Genomic DNA, 15,738 nt, shown 5'->3' on the forward strand with positions numbered 1-15,738 from the left:
AAAAAATTAGACCCAAACCACAGCTGTTTTTTAACTTCATGTTTTCATATACCTTGCAAAATGTCTATTTTCGTCAGAGCTGTGGAAGTAATTGGAACAAATGATTTAGCAATTGCAACAAAAAATTTAGCAAACTGCCTTTGTCCGTGTTTTGTACACGTTTCCTCACAAACAGGCATGGTTTGCTGAAACTTTAATTTGCATAGATTTTAGCCCTGGCTGGTTGAAAAGCATGTTAAGTGCAGGCATTTGCTAGGCAGCATTTTTGTTGGTTTGATTAGACATCTGTGTCACACAATGTTACTTCTGTTCCCTGAAAGATTTAGGGTAGTTCTTAGAATCATGTTTCATGTTGTGGAATTTGGGTTTTGCCAGTGTTTTCTCATAGTTTGTCCAGATTTTGTATGCTCCTTTTTTAGTATGTATCAGTGCTTCAGTATGTAATGCAAACACCCAGAAGATATTTGTTACAAAAGAGAAAAATAAAAAATACTTTGTTTTTCCACAGCACTGGCCTTGACAGTGACTTGCACTCAGAGTCTGGACATAGTTTTACAATGCGTTCATGCTGGAGCAGGTTAGATGTAGGCTCCATACTTACTTACTTCCAGATTTCATGAGCTTGAATTTAGTAACTGTGCTCCGTAACTAATTGTTCAGTCAAGGAGCCGTCCTAAGGGATAATCCAGCAAATGATGTTCTGGGACAACCTTTGAGGAGAATTAGTGGAACAAATAACCCAGCTAGTTTTAAGATGGAATTTATGACAGAATTACACAATTGCTGTGTCTTAAAATAGCAGAGGACCTAAAATGTCCTCTTCAGGCTTCTGTTTAAGAAAAAATAAAAAGAGGCACAGAAATGCAAGCCTCTGATGGCTGCACTCTCAAGTTTTCCTCATACTAGGGGAGAGGATGAATGACAAGGTAGACTCAGCAGCTCTTCTGCAAGATAGAGGGGTCCGTGGTTTGCATTAAGTGACATTAGAGCTCCTGGAAGAGAGAATGACAGTTCAAGGGTCTAATTTCTGCTTCATGTTATTCTTTTCTTCAAGGTTCCCAGAGCTTCTCTCCACAATGGCTATGGTGTGTGTTTCAGACTTCGAAGCATATGCTAAAAAGTATTTACCCAAGATTGCTTGGGATTATTTTGCAGCTGGAGCAGATGACTGTAGGACCCGAGATGAAAACATTTTGGCATATGAAAGGTATTGTGAAGAGAAAATGAGGGGTGTTGTACTGGAAGCTTTTAAACTATGTTTTTGTGCAAGTGTTTGGACTTCACAAGCAAAGATACCTAACACTTTGCCCCTTCGAGGTGGTCCCCAAGCAAAATGCACTTACCTGAATGATATATGCTTTCTGCTCTGATACTAGCCTCAATATGATGCAGATTGAATGAGTTTTGCTGTGTTGTGATTGAATAAGCGGTGCTGGAGGATATGGACGTATGGCATGGTGTGGCAGGAAAGGAGATGAGTAGCCATAATGGAATGAGTTGCGATGGGAAGCACGTGAGGAACAGCAGGAAGCGTATGTGTGAGTGAAATGGGATTTGGGGAACATGCTGCAGAGAGTGACGGCAGCCCTATGGATGGCGGAGTGGAAGGAAGTGTCCTGGGACTGGGTAGCGAGCAGAAGGAATCTGTGGGGTGGACAATGGGAGAACTAGAGCGCGTGAGCTGAGGTGGGAAATGCAGAAATGTACTGTGGCCAGTAAACAGGAATATGGGGTTAATGACAAGTGGAAGTGGCTGAACTGCTGACTGAATTGACCTCTAAAAGAAGACAGAGAGGTCAAAGAGCCTTTTTTATATGCTGGTTTCTTTATTGGCTCAGATTCGTGCACTGCAATACATAAATGAAGACCTGGTTTCCATGAAACTTCAGAAAAGCCACTGAACAGCCACTATGCTGATGGGTTTTTTTTTTGTCTTACAGAATTCGTTTTCGGCCACGTATGCTGCGGGACGTATCCATGATGGACATTAGCACTAAGCTCTTGGGAACTGAAATCAGCTTTCCTGTAGGAATTGCCCCTACCGGCTTCCACCAGCTAGCATGGCCTGATGGAGAGAAAAGCACAGCCAGAGGTACTCTGCTGCTATTTAGCAAAAAAGGGGCTGGTGGAAAAGCCTCAAGAAACTGTTATGATGACTTGAAGTAAAATCTTCAGCCTTAAATGTGCAAACTCCTTTCTCACATTCTGACGCGCCTTTGGGGGTGTCAGAATACATCCAAGTGGATGACCCACTTGGGTCTGGTGACACAGACTGTGTGGGAAGCTGTATAGACATTGCTCTACTTCTCCAGCTACCAATATTACAAGATCAGATCTGTGGAGGCTGCTGCAAAGTTAAGACAGAGACTGTGAACCCATTTCTGGTGTCCAGCAAAGACTACACAAGTCTTCAGTACTGTGGGATCTACATAGAAACAAAAGTGGTGGATGGGACTCAGTCTGTGAATTCCTCGTTGCTGGTAAACAGTGTCTCCCCTGGAGAAAAGCATAACCTCTCTCTCCTAAATCCTGTGGTGGGTTTGGAGAGCTGACCCTTGGAAATATATTTTTTCATGTTGTACACTGAGTGCATTTGACAGCACATTCCTATGAGGACATAGTCATAAACGAAACTTTAGTTCCTTCTAAAAAAATTGTTGCAAAATGAAATTTGGTAAATTACCTCTCATTTTCCTCTTTCTTAATCATGATCCTACAACAGTGCATGGTAAATAAGGACGTTTTTAAACCTAAGGCATATTTGCCAACTAGTAAAGCCCTGTATTTGGTAGGATATAAGGAAAACAGGAGTTCTCTGCAAACTGTATATAAAAAACTTTTGTACCTGGTGTCTGGCAGGAGAATTCAAATGACCTTGATTATGATTATTTTCCAATACCTCCTGCAGCGGCCAAAGCGATGAACACCTGTTACATTGCCAGCACGTACTCCACCTGCACGCTGGAGGAAATCTCTGCAGCCGCCCCCGGCGGCCTCTGGTGGTTCCAGCTCTACATCCACCGCAACAGGGCGGTTTCCCAGCAGTTGGTCCGACGGGCGGAGGCCTTGGGTTTCCAGGGACTTGTCCTCACCGCGGATCTGCCCTACACTGGCAAAAGACGTGACGATGTCCGCAATGGTTTCCGCCTTCCTCCCCACATGAAACTGAAGAACTTGGAAGGAGCGTTTGAGGTCGGTAAAATGAGCCTGTCCTTTCATTCACTGCGCTGACATGTACCGCATGAGACAAAAAACACCGGGTAACTGCTGCTTTGGCATCTTCTGTACCGAGGGCGTATCTTCTCCCCTTCTGGTTCTGCAGTGTCCTGGCTTGACCTCCTGCCAGACTGGGTTCTGGCTTCAAAATCCCAGTATAACTGCCTTAGAGACTCCGATCTCCATCCCCATTGTAATTATTCTCCTCTGGAGACTGTGCTTTTCAGAGCCAATTAACATGTCTGTTAGCAAGTTTAATTAATCTCTTCTAGGGCAAGGAAAGACTTCAAGAGGCCTTGGTATTGTTATAGCTCAGACAAGGTTTCTTTCTGTCCTGTGGCTGTAGGGACACGACCGTTCTGAGTATGGACTTCCACCCAACAGCTTGGATCCTTCAGTCACCTGGAACGATATCTACTGGCTGCGGAGTCTGACTCACCTGCCCATCATCATCAAAGGCATCTTGACAAAGGAAGATGCAGAGCTGGCAGTGAGACATGGAGTTCAAGGAATCATTGTGTCCAATCACGGTGGAAGGCAGCTGGATGGTGGACCTGCCACTGTAAGTGAGAAAACTGATGTTCCATGGGTGTTTATTGTGTGCACATTGGTGCTAACCTGGGTGTCTCTATGCTTGTCTTTGTATATATATGCTTCTGGTGGGCTCATGTGTTTGCTGCATGGCTTTGGTTGTGTGTGAATATACTTTAGCTTTAAGCTGGTAAGATGCACACCTTGGCATGGGCTGCACACTGAAATATTTTCTCAGCCTCTTGAGAGGGTTCTGTAAGCAGCGCTGAACCCCTATAACTGCAGATAAACTACTGGCCTAAGTTAGTAGAAGTTTTCTGCCTCCGTCTTCATTAGCTGGTGCAGTGCACACCTACTCCTTGCACACTGCAGCAAACATAAAACAAACCTCTGTACAAATGTACAAATGGGAGCCTAATGTATTCTCATTGCTCACATCTGCCCAAGCATGCACAAACTATGCAGCTAGATTTAGTGAGAGGTCTGCTTACAGACTCAAAACTAAATGGGAATGTATTGATTTTTCATGAGCCAGAAAAGGGGTAACTTATCTGGAGAAAAATTCCCCTGTTTTTTAATCTGTACAATGAAATCATGGGTCTTTTGGATTTATGTGTATTTCACTGGTTTAATTTGACTTCTGTCAGTTTTTCCAATTGTTCTTTTACAGTTCTGTACTGTGTAGTATCTTATAGACTTTCTTTTCTCTGTTTTCCTCTCTAAAATAAAAATAGGTACCAAGGAATTATTTTCCATGCTAAGGCTGACAATAACATTTTTTAAAAAAATTAATCCAAATGCTAATGACATAATAATGGAAATGACATCCATACTAAACTGCTCTTCTACCTTAAAAATTTCCTTACATACACAGACAAACCAGTAGATACCTATTTCAGCTCTGGTACCAAGCCTGGCAGCAGAAGCTATTGTGCCTGTTCTTTCTGAACTACTTCTGGAAAATTTCAGCCTGAAGATTTTCAGTGGAAAAAATCTACTTAGTATCTTAGTTACAGCTGGTCTACCTAAAAAACGGGATGAGAGAGATGGCAAAAGAGTGTCAGAGACTTCAGAAAAGAGACCTTTGGGTTTGTTGAGAAGAATTAGTTAGGTATAGAGCAACGTCCTCCCACTGGTTATACTGTCTTTGGGACCAGAGCCAGCAACTCTGCGTGGTGCTGCCCTGCACCGCGCTGTGCTCTACAGAGAGGACCCCAGGGAATCAAGCGACTGGGCCTGGAGGAAATATGTTGACTGTACTTCACAGCAGATGAAATCCTTCATAGATGCTTGAGGGGACTTGGGCAGTCTTTTTTGACAGGTGATCACAGGGATTAGGTTGAAATGTAAGTTTAGGCAATTTGGACAGCAGCGGGGGAAAGTTTGACATGATCCTTTTTCACAAACATTTGTATCATTCATCATTGTCCTAAATGAAAGTAAGATATTAACAACAATTATTTCCATTGAGATTTAATTTCAAAATCTCTTCAAAAAAATTCAGAGAGCAAGTGAAAATATTACTTTTTCACTTATCAAATGTGCTAGCAAAGAGTATCAGCAAAAGCTGATATATACAGCAAAGCACCTTAAAATGGAATTAACTACCTGGCAAACAAAAGAGGGAGCTGTACTTTATTCTGATGCTTTTGGTACTGAGCTATTTGTGATGTGCAGCTGCATTTCATTTTGAGAAGCTATGCTATTAAAGCCTTTCATCCCTGCCCGTCTCTTCAGAATATCTCCTCTTTCTCTTGGAATCAAAAGCTGACCTCAAGGTGAGAGTGGCTGCTTCTTTGCAGATTGATGCTCTGGTCGAGGTTGTGGAGGCAGTACAAGGCAGAGTTGAAGTCTATATGGATGGTGGAATACGAAAAGGAAGCGACGTGTTGAAAGCACTGGCTCTGGGGGCAAAATGCGTCTTCATTGGAAGACCGGCTTTATGGGGTCTGGCTTACAAGGTGAGTAAGGAGCTTTGAGTTTGTGTGTCTACTCATACTCTCCAACGCTCTGTTGTTGTTTTTTAAAAGTCATAAAGACAATTTCCACCAGTGAGTCTTATCCATTTTTTTTTCCTGAATTTGAAGTGGAAACACCCAAATATGAATCAAAACCAGATGTTTTCTGTCATTTAAAAATACCACTGAATTTTATGATTTCAAATATGATTTTGAAGCTGATAACATTGTTTTGGGGGACCTGGTCTCTTGATGTTGCAGTTTGGTGCTAAGAGACTGTAGCACTTAGGACCATCAATGCTTTTGAAATTTGGAGGAGGACTTACTTGCCAAAAAGATGTATCTGACAATTTTATTTGCAGTCAGCCTACTTGGAAACAATATGTGGGCTTAATATAACAGTTTCATGTCGGTATTATGAATTCTTCAGAAGTACATACAGAACTTCATCCCACTGATGTCTGAAACATTTTGGATAAGACTGGGCACAACCATGTCCTCTGGGTGCCTGACCGTGCCACTACCACCTCAGTTCCGGCTTTGCTGCTTCTTAACTACTAACATATTTCTATGATCCAGAGTCATGAATTAGGCCTCTGATGCAAAAGGTTAGCATGATATAATTAAAATGTAATTATACCAGTGGTTTGCTTTGCTAAATATTTGCTTTTTAGCCTCTGGGCTGAAGGTTTCAGGCTTTTCTTTAGAAGAAAAAATATTTATTTTTTATGGTCTAGAAACATTTCTAGACCATAATGAGACTTCTGTCCAGTGATGTGACTCCAGCAGCTAGAGTTTAAGCAAAAAAATCACCTGAATATTGTAAAAAACCTGGAAGTTGACAGCACTGTTTCTGTTGCCAGTTAACAGATAAAAAGGACCCAACATGCAAAGGATGTTACTGGGAGTTGACTGCATTTTTTTTCACAGTGCAGATGGAAAGGAGATGGGATTTTCTGAGTTCAGCTGTGCCTTGCTGTTATGTTCCACAGAACAGTCCTGAAGATGTATCTTGGTGGCATTGCCCTGGCATACAAGAGAGGATGAATGTGAACAAGCACTGACATTGTCAGCACCCAAAGCAGTCTCCATTGCAAGAAATAAAAACAAAAAATTAAGAGAAAAAGAGAAAAAAAAATCCTCCTATATTTTACAGTGAGATCAAAATTCTGTATATTTCATTGAATTTTGAGCTTCTTGATGCCACTTACTTGGAGGAAAATGCATAGTGTGCTATTTTTAAAGATTCAGTCTGGTATCTGAGTAAACTGTACCAAGCTGTACCAGATATAAAACTCCCATTACTTCATAAAACGCTGTCAGCTTTGTAATGCTTGACATTTTAAAACAAGCCCATTGATGGAGTTTAACTGAAAGCTAAGAAAAAACCCCACAGAACCAAAACAGCTAGAAAATGTCAAAAGTGAAAAACAGCTTTGTTTTCTTTCCCTGTTCAGATGCATCACAAAAGGAAAAGCATCTAAATTAATCTGTGATGAACTGAGCACATCCATCATATCATTTTAATCATTTGTCTGTATGAGAGACTGGACTTGGCAGGGACTTAAGGGACTGTCCCAGCGCTCACAGTGCAAGCATCCTGCAGGACTGCTCTGTGCCAGTGCTCCTTTTACTCTGACTGCTTTCTTTGTTGGAGCAGGGTGAAGAAGGTCTTCAGGAGGTTTTGAGGATTTTGCAGGATGAATTTCGCTTGTCGATGGCCTTAGCTGGTAAGCTTTTTGCAGATTACTTGTAATCAGTGATGCAGAGGTTTCTGTGTGCCAGCTGTCTAAAATCAGAAGCGTGATGAATGAGCTGTGCTCGTTCTAGTTGCTGTATTTAAAGTGATTCTCTGCATCCTGTGAAGCCACTTGGCATTTCAGGTGTCATGGCGATGAAGCTTACAAGGAGGAAGTAGGTTAAAGTAGATTTCTTACCCAGCTAAAGACATGCAAAACTACTAAGTAGAGCTGAGTAAAACCTGAGTTTTCTGTTCTGCTGGGAATTGCAGTGTATGTTTTTCAGTATTTGGTTTCATGTTTACTAGAGTAAAATGCCATCTTTTTTCTTTTGCTGCATGAAAAGGTTAGGAAGAAAAATGGATGCAGATTTTTTTCTTTGTGCATTGGAGAACACAGTCTGTTGGTGCAGGTTCAAACCTCTGCAACCTGCCTGCTTTAAAAGCATCCATTTCTCTTCCAAACTTTCAGCATTGTTCCTCATTTTGCATTTCTGACCTGCTCCTACCCATAGCTGCCATGTTTGACCTCCCTCACTGAACAGAAAATTTGCACAGCCCAGTACAAATTCCAGTTTTACACACGAACAAGTACAGCATGCAGGTCCAGTGCAGACGTGTTCAGACATCAGCAAAGGGTCTTATTGCACTTTAAAATCACATTTTAAAATCACATTTTAAAATCACATTTTAAAGATTTTCATGCTCTAGTGACTATGAACTCAAATCGATAGTAACACTGACAGGGAGACTGGAACTGAAATCCCCTTGGGCATTTCTTAATAGCCTGGAGTTTTGTGTTATTTTTTTAACTAGTAAAGACTCCTACAAGATTTTTTTCCCCAGGAGGCTTTCATGCTTCTTTACATGCCAAAGGACACTGAATTCATCAAAAGTAGCTGGCAGGTCTGTAAAATTCCATGCAGATTTGACCAGATGGAACACCATTGCAAATCTCCACCTCCAGTCTCTTGACACAGGGCAATCTCTGTGTCTTTTCTGGCTTTTTAGATGAATCATATGGCTTCCTGCTTGTCAGAGGGTTCCCTTTTTTTCATGTTTCTAACTTTTGTTGTGTGGAAAGACCTAACCTCAAGGTCCCTAACCTCAAGGCTGAAGATGCCATTGGTGGGTTGGGTTCCTGTGAATGAGCTGCTGAAGTACCAACCAGCAGGGCTTGTACAAGACCAGATTGACTCAGAGAAGGGGCCTTCCAAGTTTCATCCACAGACTGTAATTTCTCATCAACATGTTTCATTTATCTCTTTATTTCAGGCTGTGCCAACGTCTCAGAGATTGGCCCACACCTAGTTCAGTTCTCGAAGCTGTGAACAGCCTCCTGCAATGCCCAGTGAAGAGAAGCAGCTCATGCTGAGGTCCCAACAAGACTGAAGAGAGAAAAAGGAAGTGCAAACATTTGATGTGCAAGAAGCATCTGATAAGGCCTTCAGGAAACTCCTGAGGAGATTAGGAAAGGTCATTCTCTCCTTTTGTTCAATAATGGCCTAGGCTGGAAGGGACCTTAGAGATCATTTTAATCCAGCCTCCCTGTCGCCAGGGATGCCACCTCTCGACTAGATCAGGCAACACATGGGGACCAAACTGGAATCGAACCTGTGATCTTGGCGTTGTTAGCACCACTCTGAACTGACTGAGTTAGCCGGCCCCCTAGTTGAGACCAATGAGTTCTTTAACACTTTGAGTAATTGTTATGTTTTTAAATATTAATAAATTTGCTTTAAACTGTCTGTTCCCTGGCATTACTTGTGTTAGGCCTTACTCCCAAGATCTATTACAGTGGGGAGCCAGACATGGAAAACTATGATCCCTGCTTCTCTTGCTTGGATGTCCTTCCAAGTCTGACTGCAAACTCAAGCTACATATCTTTCCTGCTCCAGAGAAGTAAGTGTTGTGACTGATACCTTACATAGCTCAGGCTTCCTGGACGCATTCATAGCAGCTACAGAACAAGATGCATCCACTAACAGTCACTCTTTCAACATGGGGTCAGTCCTTACCCTCAGCTTTTTTAATGCAGAGAAATGAAATCGCTAGTAACCAAAGCAATTCCCTTGTGCTCCCCGAAGCGATCATCTCTTCCTTCACTACACGGTTAATTTGCACAGCAAACTCATCCCAGCAGCTGTCAGGACCTATGAGTCGTTGAAGCATGGCACAAGTTTGTGTCACCTAATAACTCAGACAGTGCCCTGGTCTCTGTTTACGCCACCTGAGCAGGAAAAGGCCTTTGATCTCAGAAGATGGTGCAGAGGCAGCAGTTCACCTGCTGCCAGCGTAGAGCAGCATAAACCGTTGCTTTCCAAGGTAATAGAAATGTTTTCTCATCCCTTCCCTCTCCAAGTTTCTTCCTGAGATATGGATCTTGCCTCCCTGTGAGAAAGGACACCCTTGGCTGTGCCACCGACCTGCCATCACCCGGTGGTGATGGGTCCTTAATAACAACTAGGAGCTGTTTCTTGCTTCTAGTTCTTTTTCACGTGTAAGTTTACTTTTCTGTAGCACTGCTTAGAGTACAATCTTCAGCTACACTAACTAGTCTTCCTCTTTCTTCTTCATTCCATTGCCTTGCATCATCTCTCTGTTCCCCACTAGCCCCTCTTCCTCATGTTTTTCCCCCCCCAAAAAAATCAGTCTTTATTTAGGCTATTATTTCTGTGTATTGCTGGCTAACATGAGACTCTCGGTGTCATGGACCTTTGGTGGGAACGCCAGAGCTGCCCAGAGAGGAGAACAAGGAAGCCTTCTGCTGCCCAGAGCAGAGGGAACTACTGTGGAGTAGAGGTGGGGGCAGATAGGGTCCTGCAGCCAGGGCAGAACTCAGTTGAGGTGTTATTTGAAGTTCATGTCCCTTGGGGTTTGTCTGTGTTAACAGACTCATTTGATCTTTGTTATAAATGTGGAGAATTGGGCCAGTGTAACTGGAAGTAAGCTAATCTCCATAAAGAGTTTAAGTGATTTAACTACTTGGGCTTAATCAGGTCTTTTAATTGAGGCTAGGTAAACTACAACCATACACACAAGAAAATCGCTAATGTGCCGCATCTTTAAAAATGCATCATGATCTTAAAAAAATCTGGTAAGACACTTGATCTTGTTTTTATAAATAATTTTTAAGGCCAAACTCACGGGTGCAACCACTACTTTTATGGCACTTTATGGCAGCAAAAAACGTCTGAAGGATTCTGAACCGCAATGGAATGCAGTATGTTGCTTTGTGCCAACTTACTGGGCACCTACTCTTCTTAGTGCACCTCCCAGTCTTCCCATGCATGCAAGACTCTCTTTCTTGGCAGAAGACAAGGCAACCTTGGACAGTGCTCTCCTGCAAATTGCACTCTCCTGGGTGTCAGGCACAGACATCCCCAACTGGGACCCATCTCTGCTCCCTTTGGAGCTCTGGCACCGTTCAGTAAAAGCACTGGGAATAAAGGTCTGCAGGCAGGGAGGAGTGATGCTTTGTAGGCTAGTGACTGAGGTTGTCCTGTGTATGAGGGTGAAGGTTGGGTGAGGTCATTAGTTCACCCAGTAACTGCTTGGAGGAAAGTGTTACAGGAGTCACTGGTGCCTGGGGCTGTGTTGTTGCCTAACCCTGCTGAGCTGATCTGGAGCACTAAATAGCTGAGAAAGTGACAGCTCTCCTCCCATGAAGCTGCCCATGAGCTTCTCCAGTCAAGGCAGAGAAAAGGTGTTGTTTTTTCTGCAGAGGACAAGGCATGTGTGGTTCCCCAATTCCCTCTAGGCACATTGCCCACCGATTCCTGGTGTACTAGGGAAAGTGGGAGCAGCAGCAGCACCTCCTTTTGCACATATCTCAGAAGAACCAGATGAGGCTTGTTAGGTCCTAAACTTGCTAGAAGAGAGAATTCCAGCTTACACAAAAGGCAGTGGCTGAAGGAGCATCATGACAGAGCTGGGACATGTGGCTAAGGTCTGGAGAGGAGCAGGATTTCCAGCATGCTTAGTCTGATACATCTTGGTGAGTTCCCTCTGAGTAAAGCCATCTTAAGAAACACAAAGACATCTGCTGGAGTTTAAACAAGTCATGGAAATTTTCTGCACTGCTAAGATGACTTGTGGCTTCATTTACACCATTGTTGATTATTATGAGACTGAAATCTGTTTTGAAGGAAAGGTAATATCACATCATGAAACTAAGTGCAGTGGTTTCTTATGTGATCACCTTCTCTGTTTTTCCCGTGACGCTGAACTTGGGGGATAGAGAGCAGGAGGGCAGGTGGAGCTGAAGGACATGTGAACTCTACCAATGGTAGCCAGACAAATTACAGCCTTTGATCAAGCTGTTCTATAGGTTACTATATAAGATAGCATAAACACCTTAAGCCAGAAATGTTTGCAGAGGCCACTAATTTTGGTGACAAGAGTGTCTAGTGGAGTACATCTGGAGCCAGATTTGAAGAGGCATAGAGGTCTTGCAAGTGAAATGAAGGTTCGTAGGGGTTCAGGACTGCAAGTATTTGGAATAAGCAGCATCACAGAACTGAAATATCTTTTTCTCAAATCCTGTCTCTTGCTGTTGGCCATTTACAGCCATAAAATTTTTCTACCTGATTTTTCAAACTGCACGATGATATAGCATCTCCTCCTAGCCCCTTTTCCCTTTTCAGATCAGCAGGTATCCCAAAACTAAGGCAATGCCTATACACTTGGACAGCACTGCATGCCTCCAGGAGTAAGAGGAAGGGAAGATATTGTTGGTCAGGTTTGTGCGAGTATCATGCCACAGGGATCAATACCAAAGAGGGAACGACTACAGAATCGAGCATGTGCATCTTTGGGACAAATGATAAACCCACTCTTCAGCTGAGGTTCCAAGGGCAAGCCGCCACCTGTGATGCAGTACCACTTCTGAGGCAAAGATCCAGCTCATGGTGGTGCAGACCCCCTGTCACAGCCTATTTTACAACTGTCAGATGCCCTGGTGCCTACACCCTGACAAACGTGGAAGGAGACATGCTATCAAGAAGCAACCTTCTGCATAGGTCCTACTTTAAATTGACCTTAAGGAGGCAGAAGAGAGAAGATAGCTTTCTTGGCTCACTGTTTAGACCTCAATTTCTCCCAGAGATAACAGTGTCTGCAGTGATCTTCCAGAGGCCTTCGCATGGAGGCCTTCCTCTCTGTTCCAGTAATAATAAACCTTGCTGGCAAACTGATAGCCTGGCAGATAAGACTGAAGAATAACACCACACCGCACACTTTGACAGACTTCAAGGATGTGCAAGAAGGGACTGAGACAACTGAGTGCTCTCAGTCCTGAGAAGGGTGAAGTTAGGTGGAGGGGAGATTACACTGCTATCTTTTACACTTAGTTGGAGGGAGCAGAGAAGATGCAGCCCTGCTTCTTGGATGTGCATAGTGAAAGGCTATGGGCACAAGTTGCAATGAGTAAAATTCCAGTTAAAAACTAGTGAGGGAAAATTTCACCCTCAGGGTGCTCAAACACTGCAAGAGAGAGTTTGTGAAACCTCCATCCTTAGACAGGGAGACTGGGTAAGATCCTGAGAAATCTGGTCTGATCTGATGCTGTTTTGAGAAGAGATTGAGTCTGAGATCTCCAGGGGCTCCTCTCAATCTAAATTGATGAAGGGCATCGCAGAATCGTAAAATAATAGCTGCACATCAAATCTGTACCCTGCCTTACCAGTGCATCGTCATCATTGACTAGTGTTGGAGCTACAGAGGGAGCACCTATATCTCTGTGAAAGAGGCTGAGGAAAGCATTTTCTGAGGGAAAAAGAAAGCTGTTTCATGAGTGAGCTTAAAAGTGCTCACAGGGTTTGACTAAGCTGAAAGTCTATCAAACAAGCCCATCCAACAACTTTTCCAAGACTTTGGAATTTTTTCAGCAATCTGGATTAAGCCTATGCCAATGCATACCAAAGCCCTGTTTCTCCTTTCTACACTCTGTCCTGCTTTCTGAGTTTTATTGTTGTGAATATCTCTGATGCAAATTCAAGCAAGGTCAAATCTTCCAAAAAAAATTATGCCCAAAGAGACTGTAAACATGTGGGTTAAGGACTAATCAAACCCTGCTGCCTTCCAACATCCCTGGAGGAGGTAGCAGGGACAGAAAATCAATTTATTTACAAGGGTAGTTTATCTACAAAACAGAATCAAATACAAACATTTTCCTTTGACATATGGTGCAAATTTCCATGGCCTCTAAATATATAATTCATTCATCAATTTCAGTTGAGAAAAGAGTTCTACTTAAAACTAAAGAGAAAATGAGGTTAAATGCTTGTTTCCAGTAAATTAACTAACTCGTAGGTTGTCTAATGTAGCAAAGAACACTACAAGTGAGTCTTTCTGATCTTGAAGATCATGTAAGAAAAGTTTACAATCACTTTCTCCCTTCGACCGAAAAAATTTTGGTACTACTAAAATAGGAGATACTTCCTTTGTCAAGTTTGAATATTGAGAAACGTTGAGGCCTCTTAAGGTGGTTTATCCTCATACCTTGGTTAAAGTGTTTTAAAAACTGTTCCACACTATGAGAAGTTGTGTTTATTCAGTTTGATTCAGCACAGCTGTCCAAAAGTTAAATATTTAAGTCTTGTTGCCTCTTGTCCGTGTGTAACCTGAAGAGAGGTGAGAACGTTTCCTGGAGGGAACAGTGCCTCCCTTCTAAAAGGGCAGTAGCTTTGCTTGAATAAATCTGTATCTCAAAGTACACCCTCTTCTCCAGAGCTGCCAACATGTAGGCGTTTTGAGCCTACAGGCAGCTGATGGTAAGAAACACACTAATTTTTCACATGAGAAGCGCATGGACTTTTTTGTGGCTTTTTGATCACTGTTACTCTGTGTTCAGACAGCAAAAGGTCCAGTTAAAACAATGAGCATGTATTTGCTTTTCTCAGCTTCAGTTCTCATCATTCTGGACAATAGGAAAGACTCCAGGAACTCCTTTCCTAAACCAGATTTTCTGAACAACAGGATCTGTTCTTCTCTTCTTCCTCACAGACAGCTTTTTTATTTGCCTGATTGCACAATTAAACAGCATTGCCTTCTGTAAAACTATATTTTACCCCGCCTAAAACCTCCCAGCTCTGCAATGTTGTTGTATTTATTCATTCCAGTGCCATGATTCAGTTTGTTCTCAATGCTGCTGGAAATTTTGCCTTCCCTGTTTCTCTCTCAGAGATCCCTTCCAACCTAAGGCATTTTATGATTCTATGATTCTGATTCTCATTTCCACTACAACCCCCAAATCTCTTTTTTCTATTGTGACAAGCCTAAGAAAATGTGTTCTCCTAACACCAGCCAGCTGTTTCCCCAAAGTATTTCTGTCACAGTAAGCACCAAAAAAGCCAGAGGATCAACACCGTTCCTGGACCAGCAGATTAGGGACACAGGTGTGGTGGGACATAGTGGATTGCATATGTACTAAGTTGTGCACTTAGTCCATGTGTAGTATTTCTCCAATACAAGCCAAAATTCGCAAGCTCAGATTATCTAAAATGATACTTTTAGGCATGTAGCCCGTTCTATCATTTGCCTCTGTGTCGATGAGCAAAATACAGCCTCATTTTATGATACAGTCAAGGAGGAGAAGACAACATAGTTAAAAAATGACTGTGCCGTGACACGGAGTGCAGAGTTGGTAAACCTTTTAGGTACTGCAGAATTATGCCTTAGTCTGCAAGTCCAGAACTGTGAAATAGGTCTGAGTTTCTTCAAACTGTTTTGGGTGGTCAGGAGTCTGGTGAGCTGTGGACTCGTTCCTCATTGACACCATTCTGGGGCATGCAGTCCATTCCAGCCTCCGTGTCCTCCAGGGAACACCAGAGCCAGTCTTGTTTGCAGCACAGAGGAGCTGCCATGCTGCCCAGCAACATCACACAGCAGTTTCCAGAAGAAACAGAAGGTAGAGATGTCTTTGGGTGTGACTGCAGAAAGCACCAGCATTTGAACTGAGAGAACGGCTGCGGTCTGATCCCTGACATCCACAATTCAAATGACACTGCTGATATCCACAATTCAAAACACTCTGACAGCCACAGTTCAAACGAAGGCTGCTATGTGGTGACATATAAAATTCCTTGAAACAAAGCCAAGCGGTTGGCGCAGTAGTACTTAAGAGGGCAAAAGCACGGCAGCAAAAACTCTCCCTGCAGTCCCTTATGCAAGCACTCATATTCTCATATAAAACACTACCCCTGCTAAACTTTGTTAGTGTGATATGCAAGCTTGGTGTAGGAGAGTGTTTTCTATCCTAAGAGCCCCTGCAGCGCTACCAACTGGGGGAGGAGT

At 42.8% G+C, this 15,738-nt stretch overlaps 1 protein-coding gene across 1 annotated transcript; it reads left to right on the forward strand.

Annotated features, from left to right (window-relative positions):
* The first annotated feature begins 1,076 nt into the window (after positions 1-1,076).
* Positions 1,077-8,846, forward strand: HAO2 (hydroxyacid oxidase 2 (long chain)). Its single transcript, XM_009878755.1, has 7 exons — positions 1,077-1,207; positions 1,941-2,092; positions 2,909-3,192; positions 3,563-3,778; positions 5,550-5,708; positions 7,366-7,435; positions 8,719-8,846. Exons 1-7 carry the CDS (start codon positions 1,077-1,079, stop codon positions 8,772-8,774), a joined length of 1,068 nt encoding a protein of 355 aa, XP_009877057.1. The 3' UTR covers positions 8,775-8,846.
* Positions 8,847-15,738: the final 6,892 nt, after the last annotated feature.

The sequence above is a fragment of the Apaloderma vittatum genome, unplaced genomic scaffold, assembly GCF_000703405.1.
Source record: "Apaloderma vittatum isolate BGI_N311 unplaced genomic scaffold, ASM70340v1 scaffold44131, whole genome shotgun sequence".
Classification (NCBI taxonomy): domain Eukaryota; kingdom Metazoa; phylum Chordata; class Aves; order Trogoniformes; family Trogonidae; genus Apaloderma; species Apaloderma vittatum.